This window comes from Dryobates pubescens, chromosome 2 (assembly GCF_014839835.1).
Source record: "Dryobates pubescens isolate bDryPub1 chromosome 2, bDryPub1.pri, whole genome shotgun sequence".
Taxonomy (NCBI): domain Eukaryota; kingdom Metazoa; phylum Chordata; class Aves; order Piciformes; family Picidae; genus Dryobates; species Dryobates pubescens.
In genome coordinates, this window is record NC_071613.1 from 49679507 (window position 1) to 49704628 (window position 25122).

Genomic DNA, 25122 nt, shown 5'->3' on the forward strand with positions numbered 1-25122 from the left:
CTGAGAATTGCCTCTCTTCTCTCTCTCTCCTTTTTCTCTTCAAGTGAAGCCTCTATTAAGAGTCTTGTCCTCAGCAAATCTGGCCCATAGGCACTGAAATCCACAGTGACCACTAGGTTATTCTTAGGCTGAGACTATTGCCTTGGTACTTTAAGTTTTTCAAGAAGTTTTTCCTCTTTTCCTTAATTTTAGGACCAAAGCAGACAAGAGACTGAATTATCTGAATTATGCTTCTACAACAGAACTGGGTTTCTCCTCATTGGGCATGGCAGAGCCTGGGGAAGTCCTTCCTTCTGTTTGTTTTCTTGTTACAAACAGCTGATCTGGAAGCCAGAAGAGGTCATCATTTTGTCTGGAAAACAGGTAGGAAGAAGATTTATTGGTTTATCTACTAGATTGGTTTATCTACTAGTAGATTTATCAACTAGACTGTGTTCAACTGTCAAGTGCTTTTACTTTCTTCATGCTGGTTTAGCTCAATAATAAATTAAAAAGCCTGATAATGTCTTTATTATTTTTTTTTAAACTGAAAAGTAGAGGGGTTTAATTTCATACCTGTTACAGTTGTGCACCAGAATGACTCTGGAGTTTGATTCTGGAATCCTTAGTGCATTTTAGTCAAGAGTAAAATTTTTACTGGCTCCTGAGATCGTCCCAGTATTGCTCTCTTTGTAATATTGAATCATTTTCATGTTTGAATGAGGAGGGCACACCAGCATCTTTAATGAAGAATTGAGCCAGAAGTCCATACTCTTGGCTGATCTATTTATAATTTCTGTGGTACATTTAATGAATGATTTCTGTCTACCAGTCAGATTGGATACCTGCAGTGTTTGAATGTTCAGTGTAGGGTGTGCACAAAGTTTGGAAACTTCTGTGAAGGCACATTCATTGCACTGTGATCCTTGGTGACAGAGAGGAGGTAGGCAGGAAATGGTATGGTATAGATGCCTGAAACTGAGCATGGCACAGGTTGCCCAGGGGTGTGGTTGAAGCCTCGTCCCTGGAGACATTCAAGATCAACTCGATGTGGCCCCAGGCAGCCTGATCTAGCTGGAGGTGTTCCTGCTCACTGCGGGGCAGGGTTGGACAAGATAACCTATGTGGATCCCTTCCAATCCAGTGCAATCTGGGAATCTGGGACACATTGGCCACTTGTTTTGTAGCACAACAGAAACAGAGAATGCTTAGTGAAATGGAAAGATTGGCAAATTTGGGAAATATTTACTCAAAGTACTTCATCAAAAATATGCAACTGAACCAGAGGTTTTATTGCCCAGGATCCCTTCGAGATGTGGCCTTTTTATCACTGAGCAACAGAGTGATTAAATTTGATGGAAAAATAATTTCCTTCCATTTTTCTGGAGAGTTGCTTAGCTGTTTTGGTTATTTGTTTTTAAATTATAGTAGTTTGGAAGGTAAGAGACTGAATTAGCTGAATAATGAAACAACTATTCTGGGAAGGTACCTGTCCTTCTGGGAAGACTTTTGTCCTTCTGGTAGGATCAACACAGTCTTCTCACCCTGGCTGCTGGGATGGGAGGCTGAGTGCTGGGGAAGTGCTGGTTAAATAAAATCTGATACTGTATTTTTAAAGACCTGTTTTACAATGTCTTGCATGTAAAATGAAGAGGAAATAAACAACAACATAAACTGTCTGTCTCCAATTCAATGTGATTAACTTTTGAACAAGCTTTGAAAGGTAGAGTTGTTTTCTTAAGACAAATTAGACCTTTCAATGCTGTCTGTCTTCAGTTCTGAAGTGTATTGTACTGTCTGTCTTTAGGGGTGTGGATTTGGAGTCATAAAAATGTAATTTAATTTGATGGTTCCAGCTCACAATGAGGAGGTATTGATGCTTCAAAGACATCTGAGGCAGATGCCTCTGTAACTAAGAAACGATGGTGCACAGGTTTGTGTGAACGTGGGGTACCATACTCTGAAAGCCTGGTGATGAGCTCCTTGTGAAGGTCTCCCTCTCAGAAGCAGAAGAAAATTGTCAGTTCTTGTGACTCCCACAGTGAATTAGAAATGTGGGAGCTCTCAAGAGTAATTTTAAAAGCCTTAAATGCTACCAGTATAATAATGCACTTTCTCTGCCTATGTGGTGATGGTTCTAAATAGAAAACAACTTTGAGTGAAATGTTTTCCAAATGAAAATAACTTGTAAGATTGAGCCAAATTCATTGTCCTGTATGGGAAAAGCAACAAAACAACAAACAAAACAGGTTTTTTTTTTTCCTCCAGTTAAATATTTCTGTATTTGTAAACAATTTTTTTTTTCTTTTTCTTTCTTATGGGGATATGTTGTTGAAACTTAGATAAAAGTTACATCTAGTTCTAGGTTGAAGTGAGCACTATATTGACCCCAAACACTTCATTTTGCTAAGAAAAAAAGTATCACTTCTGAAGCCTCTATTTTCTCTGCAGTAGTAGTGAAGCAGCAGCATTGCAAATTCCTGAATCCTTTTTACAATCGCCTCAAGGAACACAAGGAGCTGAGGTTTCTCTCAGTAGGCTGAATGGATACTTGGGAAAAATCTTGGTTAAAAGGAGCTAGGGTGCCAGGGTGTATGCAATAAACCAATTACTTTCTTCGGGTAGTTCTGGTGCATGCATTGCGTTTGGTGACACTCTGGAATGGGTTGCCCAGAGAGGCCTTGAACAGCTGAGCCTAGCCGAGAGACATCCATGCCTATGGTGGGGAGGTTGGAGTCGATGATCTCTAATGTCCCTTCCAACCAATCATTCTATGATTTTATGATTAACTTCTGAGGCATCTGGGAGCATGTGTACCAAAGTGAAATTGCAGTGACCTTGAAATCTCTTTACAAGAGAGTGTAAATGGCAGTCTGCTGTCAGGGTGGCATATGTAGCTAGCTCCTGCATGCTTGAAATGATTTTTCAGCTATGGTCAATCTCAAAGGTGCATCTTTCTTTCAAAAGATGACAGAGAAGTGTTTTAGGAAGAGAGAGGTTGGCAACTTGAATGGAGCAGGTGGAGCTGGAGAGGGTAACAGGGTTAACATAACATGTTGTGGCAGTATATTAATAACAAAAGAACTTTAGACTGTAGGTCCTGGCGACCTTGGTTTGTGAGATCTGTGGTTTGTGTAACAATAATAATGCATTGGTAGCTTTTAATGTGAGAACTGAACAGATCCATTCTGATAGAAAGCAAACCTGCAGCTGTTGTCTTTTTTTTAAATGAAGCAATCCAGTGAGAAATGAGCAGTCCCTAATGGGAAAGCAGATGAGCTGTTTTGCTTTTAAATTGTGTTTTGTCTGTTGCAAGCTTGGTAAGTTACCTGCTGTAGAGAAATTCAGGTTTGTATTGGGATGTCATGCTTTATAATTGAATAAGATTATGCTACTGAAAGCTCTGACTTTAAGAAAATTAATTTATATGTATTAAGGTAAATTTCCCTAGCTCACAGAAGTCCAGAGGTGCATCCTTAATATGGATGGGGGAAAAATAAAAAGCAATGTCTCAGCACTGAAGTTTATAAAGCAGACTTTTTTTAGCTTTATCAAATAAAGACCCATGCATTTTCATGCTGGGCTTGGGGGTCTTGGTATAGGTGAAAGCAACTGTATGGAAATGACTGCATCTACAAAAAAATCTCAGGCTCTTTATATTTCTGAAAGTGTAAGAACTTGGCAGTGTGAGATAGATTATACACACTCTTCCCTCAGCTATTTGAAGGTCTATCACTTGCATTTTGCTTATTTGTGGCCTTTCTTAAACACATTTATTTTTAGCTTTTGGTTCCTAGAGATAATAGATTAATGTTGAAATATCTGTACACTGTATCTTTTGGTTTCAAGACACTTCTTTGTCAGACACTTATTTTATGACTGCCAGCCTAAACATGAAAGCAATAATTATATCAATTAAATTACTCAGCAACCTCAAATAGCTGAATAATTTTCCAACACTTGCTACTAACAAAGCATTTTTAGTGATAAAATCTTGAGAAAAATTTAATTAGATCTAAAACCTTGTAAATTAATATTGTTTAAAGCAGTAGACAGTTAGCAATTTGCATATTTCACCATGTTGATTTTCTTCAGCTCTTGAATGGTTCTAAAAGTGCCTGGAATTTCTGTAATGCAAATGCATCTGTGTTTCAGTGATGGCCATTCAAGCTTTTATATAGTATATTGGTGTACACATGAATCTACAGCATGATTCATCAGGACATGGACCTGATGGAAAGGGTCCAGAGGAGGGCCACAAAGACAATCAGTGGGTTGGACCACTTCTGCTATGAGGACAGGCTGAGGGAACTGGGGTTGTTCGGCCTGAAGAAGAGGATGCTTCAGGGAGACCAGATAGCAGCCTTCCAGTACCTGAAGGGGGGCTATAGGAAGGATGGAGAGAGACCAGGACAAGGGGCAATGTTTTCAAACTGGAGAAGAGCAGATTTAGATGGATATCAGGAAGAAGTTCTTCAAAATGAGGGTGGTGCAACACCGGCACAGGTTGTCCAGAGAGGTGGTTGAGGCCCCTTCCCTGGAGATATTCAAGGTAAGGGTAAATGAGGCCCTGGGCAACCTGATCTAGTTGGGGATGTCCCTGCTGACTGGGGGGAGGTTGGACTGGAAGACCTTCGGAGATCCCTTCTGTCCTGGACCATTCTGTGATTCCAGTTGATCAAAGTTAAGTCTAAAGTATGGGCAACACAGGAAATACTGTGAGTATTTTACAGTAGAGGGGGTGATAATTCAGATTACCAATGGTGAGAATTAACCCTTCCCAGAGACGTTTGCAAGACACTTGCAGTTGCTACATGGATAGGTTGCAATCTTGCCATCACTGCTGCTATCTTCAGCTCCTTTATAAACTACACCTCAGTAACTGTGCATGTGCCATTTCCCCCAAAATACTAACAGAATGAAAAGCAAAATGTTCTGATTTTTAGGAAAATAGCTCTCTAATTATGGTAAAATGCTATTTCACATGAGAAATGTGCTGTCTACTAACAAAGGGAAGAAGGGGATTATTAGAAACCCAGATCTGGTATTCCAGTGAGTTCTCCATCTGTAATTCTCTCCAAAAAATGGATCAGGATGGTGATTTAGCCCAGCAGGGACAGGTTCCCTGGTAGGAATGGAAGAGCAGCAAAAGTGAGAAATCAGACTGGGAAGTAGATTTGTAATATAGCTGATCACAGCAGAGAAATTTCTACATGAGGAAGAAACGATTAATCTTCTGGGTCTCTGTGAATTCCTGGGAGCTAGGTGTGGTGAGCTGTAAGTTCTCTTGCCCCAGGTGAACACAAAATAACTTTAATTCAGAGTTATTACTCATATTTGAAGGTCCTTCTTAAAATAAGGCCTACAAATGGGATTTGATCATCAGATCTTCAGAAACAATCCTAATGGAAAGGGTATGAAATGAACTTTTTGGAGAACAACTTCTAATGTGGAGGAACCTTTGAACTGCTTGTGAATGTGGGTGAGCCAGTTACAGCTAAGATGAAAAAAAGTATCTTTTGTTCTCTGTTCTCAGATAATACCTCTATAAAATGCCCTTTCTCAAGATTGCAGTTTCAGGAGGGCCAAGTGCTGGCTTGGAAGTGCGTTTGACCTTATGTCTTAAAAGGCAAACTTTTACCTGTGTATACCAAACATTAAAAAGGGTCCAGATCTTCAAAGGACAATAGAACTCAAACCTCCTGAAAAGAGACTGAAAGACTGCTCTGCAACAAGTGATAATTTTCCAAAAGCTCTACAAGATGAAGAATGATAATCTGTCCTAGACTAGGTGGGTTTTTTTATTTGGTACAAATGTCCTTTGTAGTTACCTTTGTGTGACATCTGGAATTCTATGATATTTCTTCCTGTCTGATATCTCCAAACTTTATTTTGTGGCAATCGTTCTAATAAGTTATTCTTATGCTGGCCTGGTGACTGGAATTTTAAACATTTGAACTTCAGACTGGAAAATTAGCCTTGATTTAATCAAACTTTGAATGATTCTGTGGTTCTTCACTATTTGCTGAAGAGTTTAGGACTGCATCAATTCTTTGCAGTATTTGCATATTCAGAGCACCAGGAATTATTAAGTAATTTAAAGGAAATAATCGAGTAAGTTCCTTCTAAAACTTGTCATGTTTCTTGTCATAAGCTTGACAATTAGAAAGTTGTGCTAAGATCATCATCTTTTTGCTTTTTACCTTTATTCACCTATTCACCTTTATTTCTACATGCACTTGAACTGGACTAGACTAGTAACTCTTCTTTTGGTAGTTGCTCCTAATGTATTTTCAATTTAAGTATACTAAACTATATGAGGGAGCTGGGGTTGCTTAGCCTGGAGGAGGCTCAGGGGAGACCTTATTGCTGTCTACAACTACCTGAAGGGAGGTTGTAGCCAGGTGGGGGTTGGTCTCTTCTCCCAGGCAAGCAGCACCAGAACAAGAGGACACAGTCTCAAGCGGTGCCAGGGGAGGTTTAGACTGGATGTTAGGAAGAAATTCGTTATAGAGAGGGTGGTCACCCTCTCTATGGGCTGCCCGGGGAGGTGGTGGAGTCAGCATCATTGGAGGTGTTTAGGAGGAGGCTTGATGGTGTCCTTGGTTGCACGGTTTAGTTGATTAGGTGGTGTTGGATGATGGGTTGGACGCAATGATCTTGAAGGTCTCTTCCAACCTGGTCTGGTCTGGTCTGGTCTATTCTATTCTATTCTATTCTGTTAGTAAACATAAGGTCTTTGAACTGGTTTGCCAAACCAAGTATTTTCCACGCATTGCTCTCCAGAATTATATTAAATCACTGATGAGTTTTCACCCACTGATATTTTACAATTTTAATTAGAAGTGCCTGGCTTACAATATATCAGAGTCCCATAGCTGGTGCTCTTTTTGAACATTTTGCAATGAGCAGTTTAATTTGAAGTACTTCAGTTGGTTTTAATCTGTTGGTGTGCTTTCATTAAGTAGTCATTGAAAACGTCATCGAAGTGTAAGTGTACTTAAGTTCTTTATTTGTCTGAAGTCTTTGCAAAGAGCATTTTTATGGAACAATATAAATTAAAGTTTTATTTCTGCTAAGATTAAAAAAAACCCAGTAATTCTTGGAGCTTTAAAGAAATTTGTTTTGCAGAATTTCATTGGTAATAAAACTTAATATGTTGACTGATACCAGTCACTCCTGTTTGAGAAGATTTAAGGGTAGGCTCTGAACTAGTCTCATTTTTACTTAGACAGGAGTGCAGTTGTCTCAGATTGCTGAATACTTGCCTTTTTTATTATTCCTTACCCTTTCCTATCCATATTTTCACCTTTTTATTCCAAACACTGATAAATTTTATTGCGTCTATTTCTGCTACTTCTCTTCGCCTTTATCATTGCAGTTCTGATACGGTGTCCTCATCTGGTCTTGTTTTTGGAACAGTTGAATCCAGCTTGTGTTGGAATTGTGGAGATGCATCAATTGCCTTACTTTCTAACCCTTTGCAGTGGCTGTACAAAGAGTACTTAGGTGGGTGAGACAGTTCAAAGTTGGTAGAGACCTTGTGTCGTCAGGCAGTAAATACTGCTGAATTTGTCAGAGAACTGGACGTATGTACACAGTTTCTCAGTCTCTCTCCTAAAGAACTTTTCTTTGCTGGAAGCTCATCTTTCACCCTGGCCTGTCCTTCAGGTGCTTGAAGGTGGCTGTTATGTTGGTTTAATGTGCCACAGCAGCCTATTGCTTACCCACTAGGGTCTTGTCTGCTGTGGCTTCTGGATTCGCGCTTAACCTGCAGGGCTAAAAGCTAAGCATGTGAGACATGACTGGAGAACCTGCCCTGTTGGCCCAGAGAATGCTAACCAGTGTCAGAGACATCGGAATTGGTCCTTGAAGAGTTTTGGAACAGCAATCAGAGATGCAGAAATGCTTAAACTGATGCTGGTTTTCCTTGGCCATGGAACTTGATGTCTTCTTATTAGCTCTGTTTTCCTTCAGGGGCTTCATGCCAGTGAAAATGTTCTTGGTGGCACCACTTAAGGAAAGGATCTCTGGCTAATTTATTTTTTCCTAGAAAATAGTACTACAGCAAGGAATATGTGGAGCACAGACTCTCAGTCAAATTTAAAAGGCAAGAAAAGGAGGAACAGAAATGACTCTGAAGTGTATGTTATAATGAGCACTTTATATGCTTGCAGGTATTAGGCAGGCTACTAGGTCCTCAGCTGAGATGAGTACTGAGCAGCAGCTTGGCTGTGGACTTCTGATGGTGCTCACTGAGTTCAGGTGTGAGATTTTACAGTATGTGCCTGCCAATTTTGTTATTGTTGGGCTCACAAAAGTATTTCAGTATACTTTTACACAAAGGCTACAAGCTTTAACAAATATCTTTGTCTAACCAACATCAGATGTTCAGTAGGTGGTGGTTTAAACTAGATTACACAGGAGATTCACACTAATCTTTTAATGTCCTCCTTTCCTTCCTGAGAATAATAGTTTTCGAGAATAAGGTGCTTTTTTTCCTGGTTTTTGTTGGTATTGGGAAAAGTATAAGTTAGGCGTCTTATCCTTTTCTTTCCTCAATAGTTACTATGGGAACAGAGCTGCAGGTCACAGGGGAAAATCTGCAAAAGTGCTTTCTTTTAAATTGTTCATTTAGAGAAAAAAAAATAAAAAAAGGAAAAAAAGATAGCTTATTATTGGAATTGTGGTACTTTTCATTCAACTTTGTTGGATTGTATTGTTGTACATATTTCACTCACAAAAGAAGCGCAGTGAGTGGCAAGAAAAACAGATGGGGATGTTTTGTACTTTTTCCTTGGGGTTAATATTTTTTTAATTGAATGCAGCTGTTGGAGAGATTTCTGTTGTTATGTATAGGCGGAGCATTAAAAATGGATGATCACATTTTCAGCCTGTTTCAGGAGTACTGGATTTAATTATTCTGCTGCCCTGGTTCAGAACCCTGCAGGTTTATTTTTTTAATCATTATATCTTAAGTTAGTTAGAACAGGAGTTTCACTTTGCCACTTAATCGAACAATTTCAGTGCATAAGGGTAATCACTTTCTTATTCAGCTTTTGTGTAGAGCACAATTATTTGGGGTGAAGAGACACAAAATTGCATTAGAAGCCCCTGAGAAGCATGTTGTTCTTCTCAGGGTGCAGATAAAGCAGCTGACTCTTTCAAGGGATGTGATTTTTGGGTAGTCTGCCCGCTGATGGGTGACCTTATTACTCTCTACAACTACCTGAAGGGAGGTTGTAGACAGACGGATGTTGCTCTCTTCTCCCAGGCAGCCAGTACCAGAACAAGAGGACACAGTCTCAAGCTGCGCCAGGGGAGGTTTAGGTTGGATGTTAGGAAGAAGTTCTACACAGAGAGAGTGATTGCCCATTGGAATGGGCTGCCGCGGGAGGTGGTGGAGTCACCGTCATTGGAGGTGTTCAAGAGGAGACTTGATGGGGTGCTTGGTGCCATGGGTTAGTTGATTAGGTGGGTTGGATTGGTTGATGGGTTGGATGTGATGATCTTGAAGGTCTCTTCCAACCTGGTTTATTCTATGTATTCTATATTCTTACTGATACTGTATTTCCCTACATTTGTATTATTTTTACCTCCAGTCGGTAAGAGAATAGTCCTGCTGTCATCAGCTTGCTCTCTTTTGTTTACAAACCCCTGACTTTCTAGTATTCTTTCCTCTTTTAAAGAATAGGAGTGGTAAAAGCCAGGAAAATGAAATGGAAAAGTTAGAAGGGATGGGGAATATTTCATGGTAATCCAGATTATGGACATAGTGTTCATATGGTCTATTTTAATCACCCTCAATGGATAGATAAGGTGAAATGCCCACTTAATATAGTAGTTCGGGATATTTAAGCTTTGGTTTGCACAGGGAATTCCTGCTGAGATCAGGAGGAGTGTGATGTGTGAATCCAGAGGCAGTGTCTGGTCCTCGCTTTTGATTGCGCTGCCTGGTGTCTACCACTTTGTATACTTCTGCAGTTTCTTCTTCCAGAGACCTTTCAAAGGTAATGGTTAAATGTGTCTCTGTGTCATAATTGAATAGAAGAGCAATTTAGGATTATAGTGCTAAACTGGGAAAAGCATGTTAAAACCTCATTATAGCAGTTCCAAATATATTGGTTCTGTATTCTGGGAGATGAGTTGTAGACAGTTGCTGAAGTATATGCAGCTTTTGTGTGGCATGTCCTGGAAGGCTAGCCATGAAAAATCACTTTTCAAATGAGAACTTAATAAAAACTTTCCTACTCTGAACGCTAAACCCTACTCCCTGTGCGATTAGTGGTTTCATTTCTTTCTCAGCAGTTGGGTAATGATTATGGCTCCAGATGCTGCAGGAGTGATAAAGAGAGTGATTAATTTCACTTGAAAGGGCGTATGTTCAAAGAGGAGCCAACCCAACGCCTTGCACGCGGAGCTGATGTCGCTGCCGCGCTGCAGCTTGCACGCCTTGCTTCCCAACTGTTTCTGCGGAAAGGACCAGTAAATCTATGTTATTTATCTTCAGCCAGAATATTTGCTGCTTGGTTTTGCCCACTGATTGATATCTGTTTTTCCCCCACTTTCACTCTGTTGCACGGGATTTGGTTTTAAAAGCTCTGTGTGTCTCTTAGTGCTGTCAAACTTTCAGCAGAAGCCTTTGAGAAGGGGCTTGTGCCACCAGTGCAGCTCAAGTAGCTGCAAAAAAAGTTTGGAGTTATGTAGAGAATGGAGTAGTAGTGGAAGGAGTCATAATCCTTGGCATGGTCAACAGCAGTTTTAAAATTGTTCCTGTGCAATAACAGTTCATACTGTATGACTTCCTGAACAATCTTGACATTTAAAGCATTACATTTTCAATATACTTAAAAAATTATAAGGTAGATACTCTAGTAAGTCTGTCTTAAGATTTTATTGACCTATTGTGTAGGTCAACAGAAGTATGAAACATGGCTGGTGGTGCCAGCCACATGATTAAATGCAGGGCAAGGGGATGCCTGATGTTTATTGTGTTACCACATGAACTTTTTCGCTGATTGGTGTCCTCTGGTGTTTATTCTATCGCCCCTGAGATCCAAAGACCTTCAAATATCAATAGTTTAAAAATATCTACCTGTATTTGAGGCATGTTTTACTTTTCTACAGTATGACATTTATAACCATAAATTACACAAGTTTGCAGCTGCCGAAGACAAAAATAAATTCAGTACTTGTGACATCTTTAGGATCTTTTGACCTATTAGTTGAGTTGATTTATATCACCCAGTTGCTTTTAAGCAAAATAAGCAGTTTTCTTCCAGCTATTGAAAATCTTCACAGTGCAGACACTGGATATAGAAATATATATTATTTTTTTTGTATATACATTGAATAAATTCTGGTGTGTGTTAGCTGCGTGTTTTTAGAAGCAGCAGCCTGGATGGAATACACAAATGGAGTTGTTACAGACAAGGATTAGGAGGAGACTGCAATGATTAAACACCAGGAACTTTTCAGAAGTTTTTATTAAATATGGTGCACATCAGGTAGTGCTCATGTAAAGTTTTTATTGTCGGTCTCTTAATATTCTCGCCTGTGTTAATAAAGCAGTGCTGTATTGAAGGGGAAGTGAAAATGAATTTCAATAAGTTGTTTGCAGCTCTGTGTATTAAATGCGTGTGCTGTATGACTGGAATCAGTAACTTGCCTAAGGTTTCAATATTTTCAATTAAACTAATTCAGTACATGTACTTTTCAGCTGTCATTAAATATTTCATAACCCAGGTATAGTTGTATCTTGATTTAAACCATTTTGAAAGTGAGTATTTGTCATGCTGCAGATGTGAATTGCCAAATTCAGCTTTGCTCAGTCTCAGCAGTGAGCTCGTAGTGCATGAAGTTGTGTCAGTGCTTAACAGGTAGTGGCCATTTATTCATTTTGAAGTTTTAGAAGTTCAATAAGGGTTTATCCAAGCTTTAACTATTATTGATTGCACTTTTCTTTTAAGGAAATATCAATGCTCTGTCCTCTGCATTCCTTTGCAAAGTGCCAAGAAAACCTTACTTTAAGCGTTGGCTCCAAACATGAAAAAGTGTGTGTGTGTGGGGAACAACAACCAAAAAATCAAGTACATCCTTGTATGTGTAGCACTCATGTGGAAAGTTATAGAATCATAGAATTGGTCTCTTCTCCCAGGCAACCAGCACCAGAACAAGAGGACACAGTCTCAAGCTGCACCAGGGGAGGTTTAGGCTGGAGGTGAGGAGAAAGTTCTTCACAGAGTTGTTAGCCATTGGGAATGGGCTGCCCAGGGAGGTGGTGGAGTCGCCATCCCTGGAGGTGTTCAAGAGGGGATTGGATGTGGCATTTGGTGCCATGGTTTAGTAGTCAGGAGGTGTTGGGTGACAGGTTGGACTTGATGATCTTTGAGGTCTTTTCCAACCTTGTTGATTCTATGATTATTTGGGTTGGAAAAGACCTCTAAGATCATCAAGTCCAACCTTCAACTCTACACCACTATGGCCATTAATCCATGTCCAAAAGTGCCATGCCCACACATTTCTTGAACATGTCCAGGGATGGTGACTCCAGCATCTCTGGGCAGCCTATTCCGATGCCTGACTACTCTTGGAGGAAAGAAATTGTTCCTAATCTCCAACCAAAACCTCCCCTGGCACAATTTCAGGCCATTTCCTCTTGTTCTATCACTTGATTGTAGGGAAAAGAGACAAACCCCTACATCAGAGAGTGCCTCACAGAGGAGACTTTACTGAGAAGTGAAATCATAGAATGGCTTGGATTGGAAGGGACCTTAAAGATCATTCATCTAGTTTCAACCCCTGCCATGGGCAGGGATACCTCCCACTAGAATAGAATAGAATAGACCAGGTTGCTCCAGGCCACATTCAACCTGGCCTTGAACACCCCCAGGGAGCGGGCATCCACAACCTCCCTGGGCAACCTGTTCCAATGTCTCAGTGCCCTCCTGAGTATTAAATGTTGTATACATGCTACTGTCTATGTGAGCACATGTGTATGCATTGTTTTGTGGGTGTTTTTATGTCAACCATGTATAGCTGTGTAGCCATCTAGCCAAGGCCACTGGTGTAGTGGCAGGAATAGACACATAGCTGCAATGTTTTGAAAGGGCTGGAGATGCATCAAGTGAGAGACAGGGAAGTCAAGTAAATGATGACAGTAATGTTATTGTGCCCTAAGGGTCTTGCAAAGTACAGTACTTAAAACCCAATTTTTGCTTTGTAGATAAGTGAGCATGTCTCAGTTAAGTCAATATACTCATGATAAAGCTTGGTATTACACACCTTATTTGATATTTTTCATACTTACAGCCTTAAAGGTAACATTGTATTTACGTTTGGAACACTCTAAAAGTACTTTATGCTTTTTGTTATGAGCTTTCAAACATGTTGCTTGGCTTAGTAATGGGAGCTCAGGCAGCCCAAAATTTTTGCTCTCATGTAAGGTATTTATTGATGGCTAATTGATAACTGACCTTTGCTGGAACTCTCTCCAAAAAGAGCAGGGAGTGACACTGGGGACAACAAAGCAAAGAAACTGAAAAGCAAGTGAGAAAATGTAATTCTGTGCAGTTACATTTCAATACTGAAGGCTGCTTGTTTTAAGTGAAAACAAAAGTGTAAATCAAACAAAGAAAAATCCCTACTTTGGCTATAGATGAAGTTTTAACAGACTCTGATCTATTAAAAAAGCCCCAAACTTTCTTATTAATCTTCTTCACTGTGATTTACTTATCCTTGATTGATTTTTTTTTTTTTTAAAATAGATGAGCCAGCTTTCAGAGTCCTCAAAATGATTTAATTATTACAGCCCACAAGGCCCCAAATCACATTTAAGATATTTTGATACTGTTAATGGAATAAACCAGTGAACAGATGCAGAGGATGGAAAGTTGCTGGTACTCAAATCTATTAGATAATTCTGCAGTCAGAAGGTTCCCCACAGACCTTAACTGAAAGGTCAGGAGCTAACCTTAGTATATGCTGTTTAATACAATATCTTTGGGATAAATGTATTGTAACTATATGCCTGCGTGTCTTGGTGCATGAGGAGCTAAAGGTAAACTTGCAGTGTTCTGAATACATTACCAGATAAAGCTACGCAGCATTCAATAAAGCAATTACATAAAAAGCATTAGAGTCAACTTCAATTCCAATATTAGCAGTAATAATCAATCATTTTCAATCCAAGGGATGGTCTAATCGCTTTTTGTTGCTGCTTTGAAAGGTTACATTACTCAGTTATCTTGCAACTGAGCAACCTTTTCATGTTTCCTTCATGTAGGATTTTATAAAGGTTCTTTTAATCTCAGTATTTTGGTATTGACGATTTTGTGGGAGTTTAAAGATTTCCCTAACCTTTTCCAATCCCAATATAATTTCTTGCAGTTCTTAGACATCTTTTGGTGAAGAAGATCTAATTGTCACAAGCAGCAGGTACATTTATTTTTTAATCTGCTTATCTCTCTAAAATCTCCTTTTTACACCTTGTGCTGGTGTTGCCACTGTTTTTTTGTGGTGGAATAAGCACCCTGCATAAGCAATTTCACATTCAATTCCATCCAGTGCTTGTTCCTATGCAGTCAAGGACTTTTCTTCCTTCAGCACGCTTCAGATTGTGTCTGACCTTCTCACAAAAATCTGTTCTTCAATCTGATCTCCATGACCAGCAGTGGCTTCTCTCCTTTCCTCCTCTGCCTTGTTCTCAGATGCGTGGGCAGGGCACTGCAGGCTCTATCATACATCACTACTAGTAGATATTAATTGGTCCTAGACAGGTAATCCTATTTAATTTCTTCCTTAATCAGGTAATTTGAGAAATTGTTAAGGACAATTGTATTATCACCCTTAGGATAATACTAGGAAGTTCACAGAATGCTTTGGGTTGGAAGGGACCTTTAAAGGTCATCAAGTCCAACTCCCCTGCAGGGACATCTTTGATTAGTTCAGCTTGCTCGGAGCCCCAAAAAACCTGAACTGGAATGTTTGCAAGGATGGTGCCTCTACCACCTCTGTGCCAGTGTTTCACCACTCTCATCGTAAAAACTTCCTTTCTTATATATTTAGTTTAAAACCATCACCCTTGTCCTGCTGCAGCAGGTCTTGCTAAAAAGTCTGTCCCCATCTTTCTTATAGGCCCCCTTTAATTACCGATAGGCTGCAATAAGGTCTCCCTGGAACCTCCGCTTCTCCAGGCTGAAAAAGCCCAACACTTCAGCCTTTCTAGACAGGAGAGCTGTTTCAGCCTTCTGATCATTTTTGTGGCCTGTTCTGGACCTTCAACAGGTCTGTGTCTTGTGCTGAGGACTGCACACAGTGCTGCAGGTGAGGTTGATACTTCAACAAAAAGACAGACGTAGGAAAGAAGTGGGGAAAAGGTGATTTCCATCAGGCTTTCTTCCTGCTTCACATCTCAAGAACAGCCAGTATACTGGGGGGCTGGCTCAAGCAACACGCTTGATTGAGGTTTTTTTTTTCCCCCTAAAGTATAATTTGATAGGCCCTGATTATTTTATTTATTTATTTATTTTTAATTGCCCCTGCCCCAAAGCCTGGATTGTTTCTGCCAGATCCTTGTTTGCAGTCTTCTGGAACTGATTCTAGCCAATCCTTTTCACTTGTGGACAGAGCCATTTGCTGGTCGACGGTAGACTGAACATGAGCCTGCAGTGTGCCCAGGCAGCTAAGAGGGCCAATGGCATCCTGGCCTGCATCAGGAACAGTGTGGCCAGCAGGAGCAGGGAGGTCATTCTGCCCCTGTACACTGCACTGGTTAGGCCACACCTCGAGTACTGTGTCCAGTTCTGGGCCCCTCAGTTTAGGAAGGATGTTGACTTGCTGGAACGAGTCCAGAGAAGAGCAACAAAGTTGGTGAGGGGTTTGGAACATAAGCCCTACGAGGAGAGGCTGAGGGAGCTGGGGTTGCTTAGCCTGGAGAAGAGGAGACTCAGGGGTGACCTTATTACTCTCTACAACTACCTGAAGGGAGGTTGTAGAGAGACGGATGTTGGTCTCTTCTCCCAGGCAAGCAGTACCAGAACAAGAGGACACAGTCTCAGGCTGCACCAGGGGAGGTTCAGGCTGGATGTTAGAAAAAAGTTCTATACAGAAAGAGTGATTGCACATTGGAATGGGCTGCCTGGGGAGGTGGTGGAGTCGCCATCACTGGAGGTTTTCAGGAGAAGACTTGATGGGGTGCTTGGTGCCGTGGGTTAGTTGTTTGGGCGGTGTTGGATTGGTTGATGGGTTGGATGCAATGATCTTGAAGGTCTCTTCCAACCTGGTTTATTCTATGTATTCTATGTAAAATCCTGACTTTTAAACAAAAGGATAGCTCATTTTCTTAGCTATGAACCTGGCTAATAGCTAGTTTAATTACTGTATCCTGGATGATTGCCTTTGGCCCATAAAGTTGCTTCATCCATTGACTAGTAAAATAGTATATTTTGCATGAGTGACAACTAGAAAGTCCATAGCGTTTTCTTTTTCTTCCTATTTAAATAGTAATTGAGGCAATTGAGAACTGTTAGCTGAAGAATAATTTAATCAGAGATTGTGTTTCTTTTTCTGCCTTTGATGGTATTGACAAAGCTGTCCGTTCATGTATTGCTGGTGGATTATTATTATTATTCTTTTGCATTTAAAAAATCCTCACAGTTTCTTCCTGCCTGACTAGGTGATACATTTTAGTGGCAGCAACAGAACTGTCAGGCTCTGGACACATGCATGTGTTGTGGTCTGCTTGTCTTCGGGAGGTTCAGGCTAGATGTTAGGAAAAAGTTCTATACAGAAAGAGTGATTGCCCATTGGAATGGGCTGCCTGGGGAGGTGGTGGAGTCGCCATCACTGGAGGTTTTCAGGAGGAGACTTGATGGGGTGCTTGGTGCCGTGGGTTAGTTGTTTGGGTGGTGTTGGATTGGTTGATGGGTTGGACGCGGTGATCTTGAAGGTCTCTTCCAACCTGGTTTATTCTATGTATTCTATGTGGAAGATCCTTACATCTGAATGAGTTTCTGTTGTGATGGGGGTTTGGGTGTTTTTTTTTTTACTCCTTATCACATTATGCAGTCTGACTTCTTTTGTCTTTATGCACTGACAGCTGCTTGGAGGTGGTATAGGATGTTACATGAAATTGCTGATTGTTAATGTCATGCATTATTCTGGGCTTGCTGCTTTTTATTTTGTATTTTTTTACTAGATTGGTGTATGCCATACGTAAAATTTCATAACTTTCTCATAAGCCCATTTTTAGTATCTCTCTGGAGACTCTATTGATAAACTTTCCCTTAAGCATACATACAAATTAAATGTGAGAACCTGCGGCTAAAAGAAATTGCTCTAAGGCAGTGATTCACAAGAATGAAAAATCAATAAGAGTTTCATTAGGGAAGGAAAGAAAGTTTAGACAGGCCCTTTGCCTTTTGCTACAGAAAGTAGAGAAAGGGAGAAACCATTGATCATTTCATTCAGCTTTGTTCTTAGGAACAGCAGTCTCAGATGCAGGCATTTTGAAGCATGAATGTTGCTGGGTGAAAGTATCTAGTGTCTGTGATCTCTCTCACCATATCCCCACTGTTACCTTTCCAAATTCCCTTCTTCAGCTCTTCCTTTTCATTTGTATGAGCAGCACCTGCTCTAAGTGGAATCATCTGCTGCAGAAGCTGCTGTAGCTGGTCAGTCACAACTTTTTTAAGTGGGTGTGTTTATTGAGGAGGTTGCATTGCAGACCTACAGAAGTGCTGCAAAAGGGACCTTGGGGTAAAGGTTTCCACCCATAGCCCCACTACTCAGCGGGTTGAGTGACTGTGCTGGGTGAATTGATTCAGATAGCTTGATGTGATGGAAAGTGGTTTGGGGTTTTTTAAAATCCATTCTGTTTTAGTGGGTTTTCTATTGAACCAGCTGACTGAGAACTGACTTGCCCTGCAGTAGAGGTGGTGAGGATGAGCAGTGGGAAGGCAGGAGGATGCTTTGGGATAGATAGGGGCCGGGGGCTGAGAGCACCCTACATTTGGGAGCTATGTGGGTGAGCGTGCACGTGGGCACTGACACGGGCAGCTGCTTAGTCTGTGTGTAGGAGCTTCTCTCTGCTGAGAAGACTGTCTTTGTGGAAGCTGGACTTCTACAGCAACCAGATTTCCCTGTCATAACTCTTTAATTCTTAATTTTTTGGCAAGTTGAAACTTGGTGATGACACATGTTAACAATCTCACAGTGACATTGGACAGTTATGCATCTGTTTGTTTTCATTAAATACTGCTTTTTGAAAAGTTGTAGTGGTGATCCGATTGAAATGTACTTAAGATCGAAAAAAAAAAACCTGGCAGAGGTTCTTTTAGCCAAAAGCAAATGTATTCCTCCAAGCTTGTTTGAAAAACCAGGAATGCTGGCAGGGTTGAATAGTAAATATGAGCTGTACATCTTGTTCAGCAGGCTTTTTTAGGATGCCTTGCATGAAGTGAACGAGTAAGTGAAACGTACATGACTGAGGGTTCTGACAGAGTTGTGGTGATGGATTAAAATCAGATGAGTGAAGCTGCTGCCACCCCTGACCATCTGCCCTGCTCTTTGTTGTGCATCCCAGAACAGCAATATTTGGTCTGTTCATGAATCAGCTTTTATAAAACAGTTTTTAGTATAGAATGTTAAAACAAGCTGAGCCAGGGATGGTTTACTTTAATATGCTTCTCCTAGATGGTGTTGTGGGAAGCTTTCAGACTGCCCCAGCTGTCTCAAAAGACATGCTAGAAATGTATTTTATGTTTCTGAGGCTAGCTTAGGTAATGATCTCATGCTGCTTCCTCACATCATGTTGGACTCAATGATCTCAAAGGTCTTTTCCAACCTGGTTAATTCTATTCTATTCTGTTCCTTCTCTGCTCTGTGTAAATGCAAATGTGCAGCATTCCATGATTGTCCTGCTCTGGCATTGGGGCTAACAGCATCCACAGCCTGGAGTGTTCCTACACAGCTTCCCTGTGCAGCATTGCCTGTTCTCAAAGACAGCACAAATGCTGCTCTCAGCCTAAAGTTTCTTTCAGTGTCCTGTTTACCACTATAGTCTTGCAAGTCCTCCCATTTGTAAATATTTTATGTTTAAGAGCAAGCTACTGTTTTTTACTTGAATGTTTGTAATGATAACATCTACCGTGATTTCTAACATATATCTTCATCTGCAGAGCATCAGAGCTGTAATTTGGGGAAATATTTTGCTTTGTTTTAGAGCAAAATTGAGTTAAAGTTGATTAGCTGAAGTAAATGTGGTGCAGCACAAACCCATGCTGAGTGGTGTTAAATGCAATAAACAGTAATAAGCAAGTGTGTGGGCCTGCGAGTCCCATGCCTCTAAGCACTGTGGGCTGCTGGGTGACCTGTTCACCTTTCCCGGGTTTTGAACAGTGGCAAGTGAACAGATTGGATCAGATCTTGTTTCAGCATCATCTGTTTCCACAGCTGAAGCTCCCATATGATCAGATCGTATAAAATATTTAAGATGCAGAAGCTGTGTAACCGGAGTCTCCAGTAAATGTTAAGGCTCCATCTGTTCTGCCCACCCTGAGGACTGTGCATTTCATGGCATCGTCTGCATTGCTAGGTGACATCATAAAGAGTTAGGAACATTCAAATGTGCCCCAAACTGTTGCTTTATATTTGCTTCATGAAGTAGTAAAGACCTCGCCACAACAGCAATGTATACCTGCGATGCTCTTGGGCCAACTTCATGCCCACTCAGGCTGTGTCGCCAAGTGCACCTTTGGCACAAGGTTTAGCATCCTCTATCAAAAGCTGGATAGGACTATGTACAACACTGAGAGAGAAAGATAAATGATCTGAGTGGTTCTTGTACAACAGCAGGACAAGACAAAAAAAATTATGAATCAAGTAGGCAAAAATAGAAATCCAGTCTTTTGAGGTTCTAGTGTACATACTCAGTCTTGTTTACACCATGCTTTCAGTTAAAAATCTTATGGCTAATCATTATTTTAGTGATCTTACTGAGAAATGAGGGAAATTTCATTTAGTTTTGCTATACCAAAAATAAATGCTATTATTCTGTGTGCAGGTGATGAGGAGAATAAGAATGGAATTTTGAAAGCTGAAACTCCTTTTCCAAGTTTCAATCCCACCAGCCTCTCCTCTCGAAGAGCAGGAGTTGAGTGTCTGAAAAGCTTTCTGAAAGGGAAGTTTGCTTTGTGGCATTGAAGTTAAATATTGAACACTTTTCTGGTTTCTCCTCAAACTCAAGTGAAATATATATATTTTATATATATGTATATATAAAGAATAGACAGAGGTTTTGAGGGTGGTGGTTTAAAAGTGCATGGTTTCAGGTGTGGGCTTACAGGGTTTCTCCAAATATCCCAGCTGGTTAGAATAAAATTGTGAGAGTAAGGAAGGATGAAGTTTAGCCTTGTGCATGAGGATTTCAAATCTCTAAGGCCTAATTTTCAAAGCATCATTTTCCTCTGTTCAGGTTATGGTAACTCCCATTTTGAAGTCTTTTTCTTAAGGCTGGCTGATTTCCCTTCAGTTATAAACTAGGCAGGATGATAGATAAAATCCCTACTGTGTAGCTCTTGTGTCATTTTTCTAAATGTAATAATTATGTTCTAGTGTTGTATTCTTCTGACACAAAACCCAAACCCAGGGATTGCATTCCTGCCTTTCCCTCCCCCCCACCCCTGCCAAGAACAATACATAGAGCCTGAGTAAATGTGGTGGGGACAGCTGGGTGGTACTGCCGAGGTTACAGGTTGTTAGATATTGTGTTAGTGGCCTTTGTTCTGGAGATTTGTAGCTCACAGCTACAGGAGAGGAGAATAACTGAAGCTAAATTTATTTATTTATTTTCTTTTTTATGTAATTTGAGAAGATTTTCTGACAGAGATTTGGTTTGGCAGACCTGCTGGGCCTCATCAAAAAGTTTTTTGTATGTGTGAGGCAACTTGAAAGTGGAACAGTTTTGGCTGCTGTACTGCGTTATATTAGGGATCAGCATTTGGAGCTATTGAAGATGGATCGGAAGGAGCTGATGTGTTTTGGTACTGAACTCACATTGACATTTATGGATGGCAGCAGCATGGGCAGTGTAGAGGCCCTGGAGAAAACCTATTTCATTGTTGCCTGCAGAGCCACTTGTGGAGTGGACAGAGTAGAGAGCATCCTCATCTCTGAGCCCTGGGCTTGGGAAGTGCTTGGTTTGGGCTCTGGTCACAGCCCAGGAGTAGTTTTAGGAGGAGTGCATTTCCCCTGCCAGTACTGAAGAGCAGCTGAGCTGTTCCGCCTGAATCAAAGATTTATCCCAGAGAAGAAAGAAATTAAGAGGAGACAGTTAAATCTCCTTTTATGCTTTTTGACTTTATGGGATTTTTTTCATTCTGTGTCACAACTGTGGTTTCCTGAGCTGAACGTTGAAAATACAACAGAACATAAAAGCTCATAAATTTAACATAAGGCAGAAAGGCCATAGAATGAATAAATACGTTTACCTTCCAGGGAATATCTTTTGGCAGTCAACTTCTTTGTGTTCAGTTAAGGCTTCACAGCCTCAAGAATGCAGACTCCTCTCTAAATCTTGTCTCTGGAAAGAAATGACTCCCAAATGGCTTTAGTGGCTCTTTCAAAGGGTACTGCTAACTAGTGACCATCCTAATTTTTCCTACTTTTAATGAAACCACCTATGTTTTTTATACTTTTAAACAAAGTAAAAGAGTGAGAGTTTTTAAGAGCTGCAGTCCCTTTTTTTTCCTCTTTTGCCCCTGCACTGCTAACTCAAGCCTGAATGGGCTCTTGCCAGATTTCCTCCTTGTCCCTGTGGAGCTTTGCATGAATTGGGAAAAGAGGAAAAATAAGGACTAGCAAAATAAGGACTAGCATTTGTGTAGGACATATTGCTCAGAGGGCTGTGATAGCGTGGGAAGAGGGATATTGGTCAGCATGTTACCATGCTCAGGGTGATTCATCAAGAAAAAGGAAAGTAAGTGTCTCTTTTACCATACCTTTCTTAGTCTGTATTTTTTCCATGTCTCTAAACTCATAGTTTTGTCAACAAATGCTGTTTATGGGGAGTTAAACTATGGTGCATAGTATACAGTTTACCTAAGTTTACCTTGCCAAACCCCAGAATTTTCAGCAGAAAAAATAGCAATAAAAATCCAATGTAACAAATTGTATGATGTTAACTGCTGCTGTTGCAGCAAGCATCCTCCTGCTCTGTGGCCTGCTGTTGTGAGTGCCTGTCTATCTCAGGGGAAAACCACTTGAATGAGCAGAGTGGAGAATGTCTATAGTGTAATAGTTTTGTCAGGCCTCTGCTTATTCTAACATGAATTTTTTAACTGAAGAAGTAATAAAGTTTTATTAACTCATTAGCTGCCCAAAACCATAGTGGCCCTTTATATGTTATCTCAGCCTTGCTTGAAGTCAATATGGCATCAAGCAAAGGTGTTTTACTTCCCCTAAAATCATGGGAGATCCTTTTTACTTCCCCTAAAATCGTGGGAGATCCTTTTCTGCTTGGTCTGTTCTTGAGCCCATCAGTAATTTCCTCCAAGTGGCTGAATTAGCCATAAAATGTTTGAGAATAAAATTGTGTAGACCTTAGTAAATTTAGCAGTTTTTCAGAAGGACAGGCAGTGAAAGCAATGATACCTGCTTGCTGCAGTGAGAAGCTGCTCAAATAATCTAATAGAATGAAATCAGGATCAAAGCACTTCATTGATTTATTAATGGGACATAATTAACCAGCAATCAGTGAACTGTACATTCCAGACTGATATCAGCAATGTACCAGATGAGCTGTGGTACAAGATGCTTGTTATAAATTTATAAACACCTTTCTACATCCAATCCCCTTAAATTTCTAATCACCATTCCCCTGCTTCAAAAGCATCCCTGCCACTTGCACATGAATTAATTGTGCCAGGGAAGGTTTAGACTGGATGTTGGGAAAATTTTCTTCATGGAAAGAGTGGTCAGGCATTGGAACAGGTTGCCCAGGGACATGGTCGAGTCACCTGGCGGTGTTCAAAAAATGTGTGGACTTAGCACTTAGAGACATGGTTTCATGGCCATGGTGATCTTAGGTTGACAGTTGGACTCAAAGATCTTAGAAGTCTTCCAGCTGAAACAATTCTATGATTATATGAAGTGGTACCTCCCCATTCCCAATCATTTGTGGTTCTCTCTCATGGGAGATGTGGGTGATGTGCTTGTGTGTGCCTGTCTGCTGGGTGAGAGTTGTGTGACTTCTCTCTTCTCCATGCTCTTTCCCTTTTGATATAAGAGAAAAAAAAAAATTATGCCTTTTTTACTTTTCTAGCTGATTTCTTCCTCTGTTTCAAAAGGCTCTGTGTAGTTCTCTGGTTGCTGTTAAATTTAGCTGATGGCTCATGACCATCCTCTTCAGTGTGGACCACTTTGGGCAGGTGCCGTAAGGGGCAGTTTTTGTGCCTCCACTACCATGTAAAAACCCTGATAAAGTACATCTAGGAGTAGTCCTTGAAACAGCTTTTTCTGGAGATGGTAGTTAAATCCCAGACATGGGATTACCTTAGGGTAATAGCTTTACTCTTGCTTGTAGCTTAATGTACTAAGCAGCATGATACAGCCTTAGCTGAGCATCTCCCCACTTAGTTCTGCTCACCTTACATCTGCATCCATCTCTGTTATTTGCCTTTCCATTTGAAAAGAGAACAGGTGAGAAAACACTTGCAGTTTTTCCTTTATTATAACTCACTATAAGATGAAGTACCATTTTTATATTAACAAAGCAGAAATATTAATTCAAACCAGTGCTGGTTCCCTCTGGGTACGTAGGCAGTTTGTCTGCAGCAATTTCAGAGGGATAGATCACACAGATATATTTTTGGTGTTTTCTGCATTTGGCATAATCTGACAGGCTACATCTCCAATATCTTACTCAGTTTCAAGCCAAAATATTATTCTGTATATCAGTTTGCATTTCATGCATATGAAAGAAACAGATATTTTTCTTTTCAGGTTATGGATCTGTTACCAATTCACCTCATTTTTACTTTTATCCTTGATGTCCAAGGTGCAGCATGCTTCTGTATGTGGAGTCATTGCTGATGAGAAGGAGGCATAATACCTAAATTCTCAGCCTATTTTGCCAGTGCTGCACATTGTGCATTAGCATGACTGTCTGAAACAGGACCACATTAGACATAAGGGTAACAAGAAATAGGATTTTTAGAAGGCATTCATTGTAGGGTTGTCTGGGGCTTCCTAGTGAGAAATATGTGTGCCTGGTCTGGAACACAGGCAGCAAACCAGGAACCTGTGAGAATTCCTTTGTGTGTGTGTGTGCGTGCTGGCTGCATGGCTATGCTTCAGGTACACAGTAAAGCTGAAGTGTTCAGATCAGGTCAAGGAATGTATCAGTCAATGTCCAATAGGGATGGGATGAAGTTATCTAATGAAGACTTCAGTAGGACTCATGTGGCAGTTAATCATATTGTTGGCATGATTTCTTTAGCCCTTAATGTTCTTGAAACCTCATATTAATCTTGGTATTCATGCTAACCAGCTTTCTTATCTTTTGCTTTATATTTGTAATAAATTATAGGGGCTAATCTGTATTAATTTTTAGTATTTTTTTTGCCATTTAATATTTTCCATTTTTCAGTTTCTGTGATCTTTTTTAACAAGCCTGCGCTTCTCTCTAGCTTTTTCCTTAAGTGCTTTGTGGTGATCATTTATATCTCTTCTGTTTGATTTGGGCTCAAAATTATTTCATTATTTCATCACCCTCTTAAAGAACAGAGCAAATGTATTTTGAATTGGTAGATAATTCAATCCTCTTAACTATATAGTTTTGCAAAGAAGCCAGAACTATTTGTAAAGCAGGGGCTACTACTGCACTGTAGTTCCCCTTTATTCTGTCTAAGGCAAATACCAGTAGCTGATGCTCTCCCAGTAAATATTCAACCTCGAAACAGATGGAAGAGATATCTGAAATATTGACTCCAATTATTGAGTATTTAAAGTAATGTTTTACAGGCAATTAACTATGACTACCAGTAATTTTTTTGAAGTGTTATGTTGTTTTGACTGCAGACTTGATGATGTTTTAGTAGATGTCAACTCTTATGGTAATACAAGAATTAGAGATGAGGGTGGATC

At 40.3% G+C, this 25122-nt stretch overlaps 1 protein-coding gene across 1 annotated transcript in view; it reads left to right on the plus strand.

Annotated features, from left to right (window-relative positions):
- The first annotated feature begins 207 nt into the window (after positions 1-207).
- THSD7B (thrombospondin type 1 domain containing 7B) overlaps positions 208-25122 on the plus strand; it is a 296164-nt gene continuing 271249 nt past the window's right edge. Inside the window, exon 1 of the mRNA XM_054177216.1 lies at positions 208-363. Coding sequence (XP_054033191.1) covers positions 228-363 — 136 coding nt within the window. The 5' untranslated portion in view covers positions 208-227. The remainder of the gene's footprint in view (positions 364-25122) is intronic.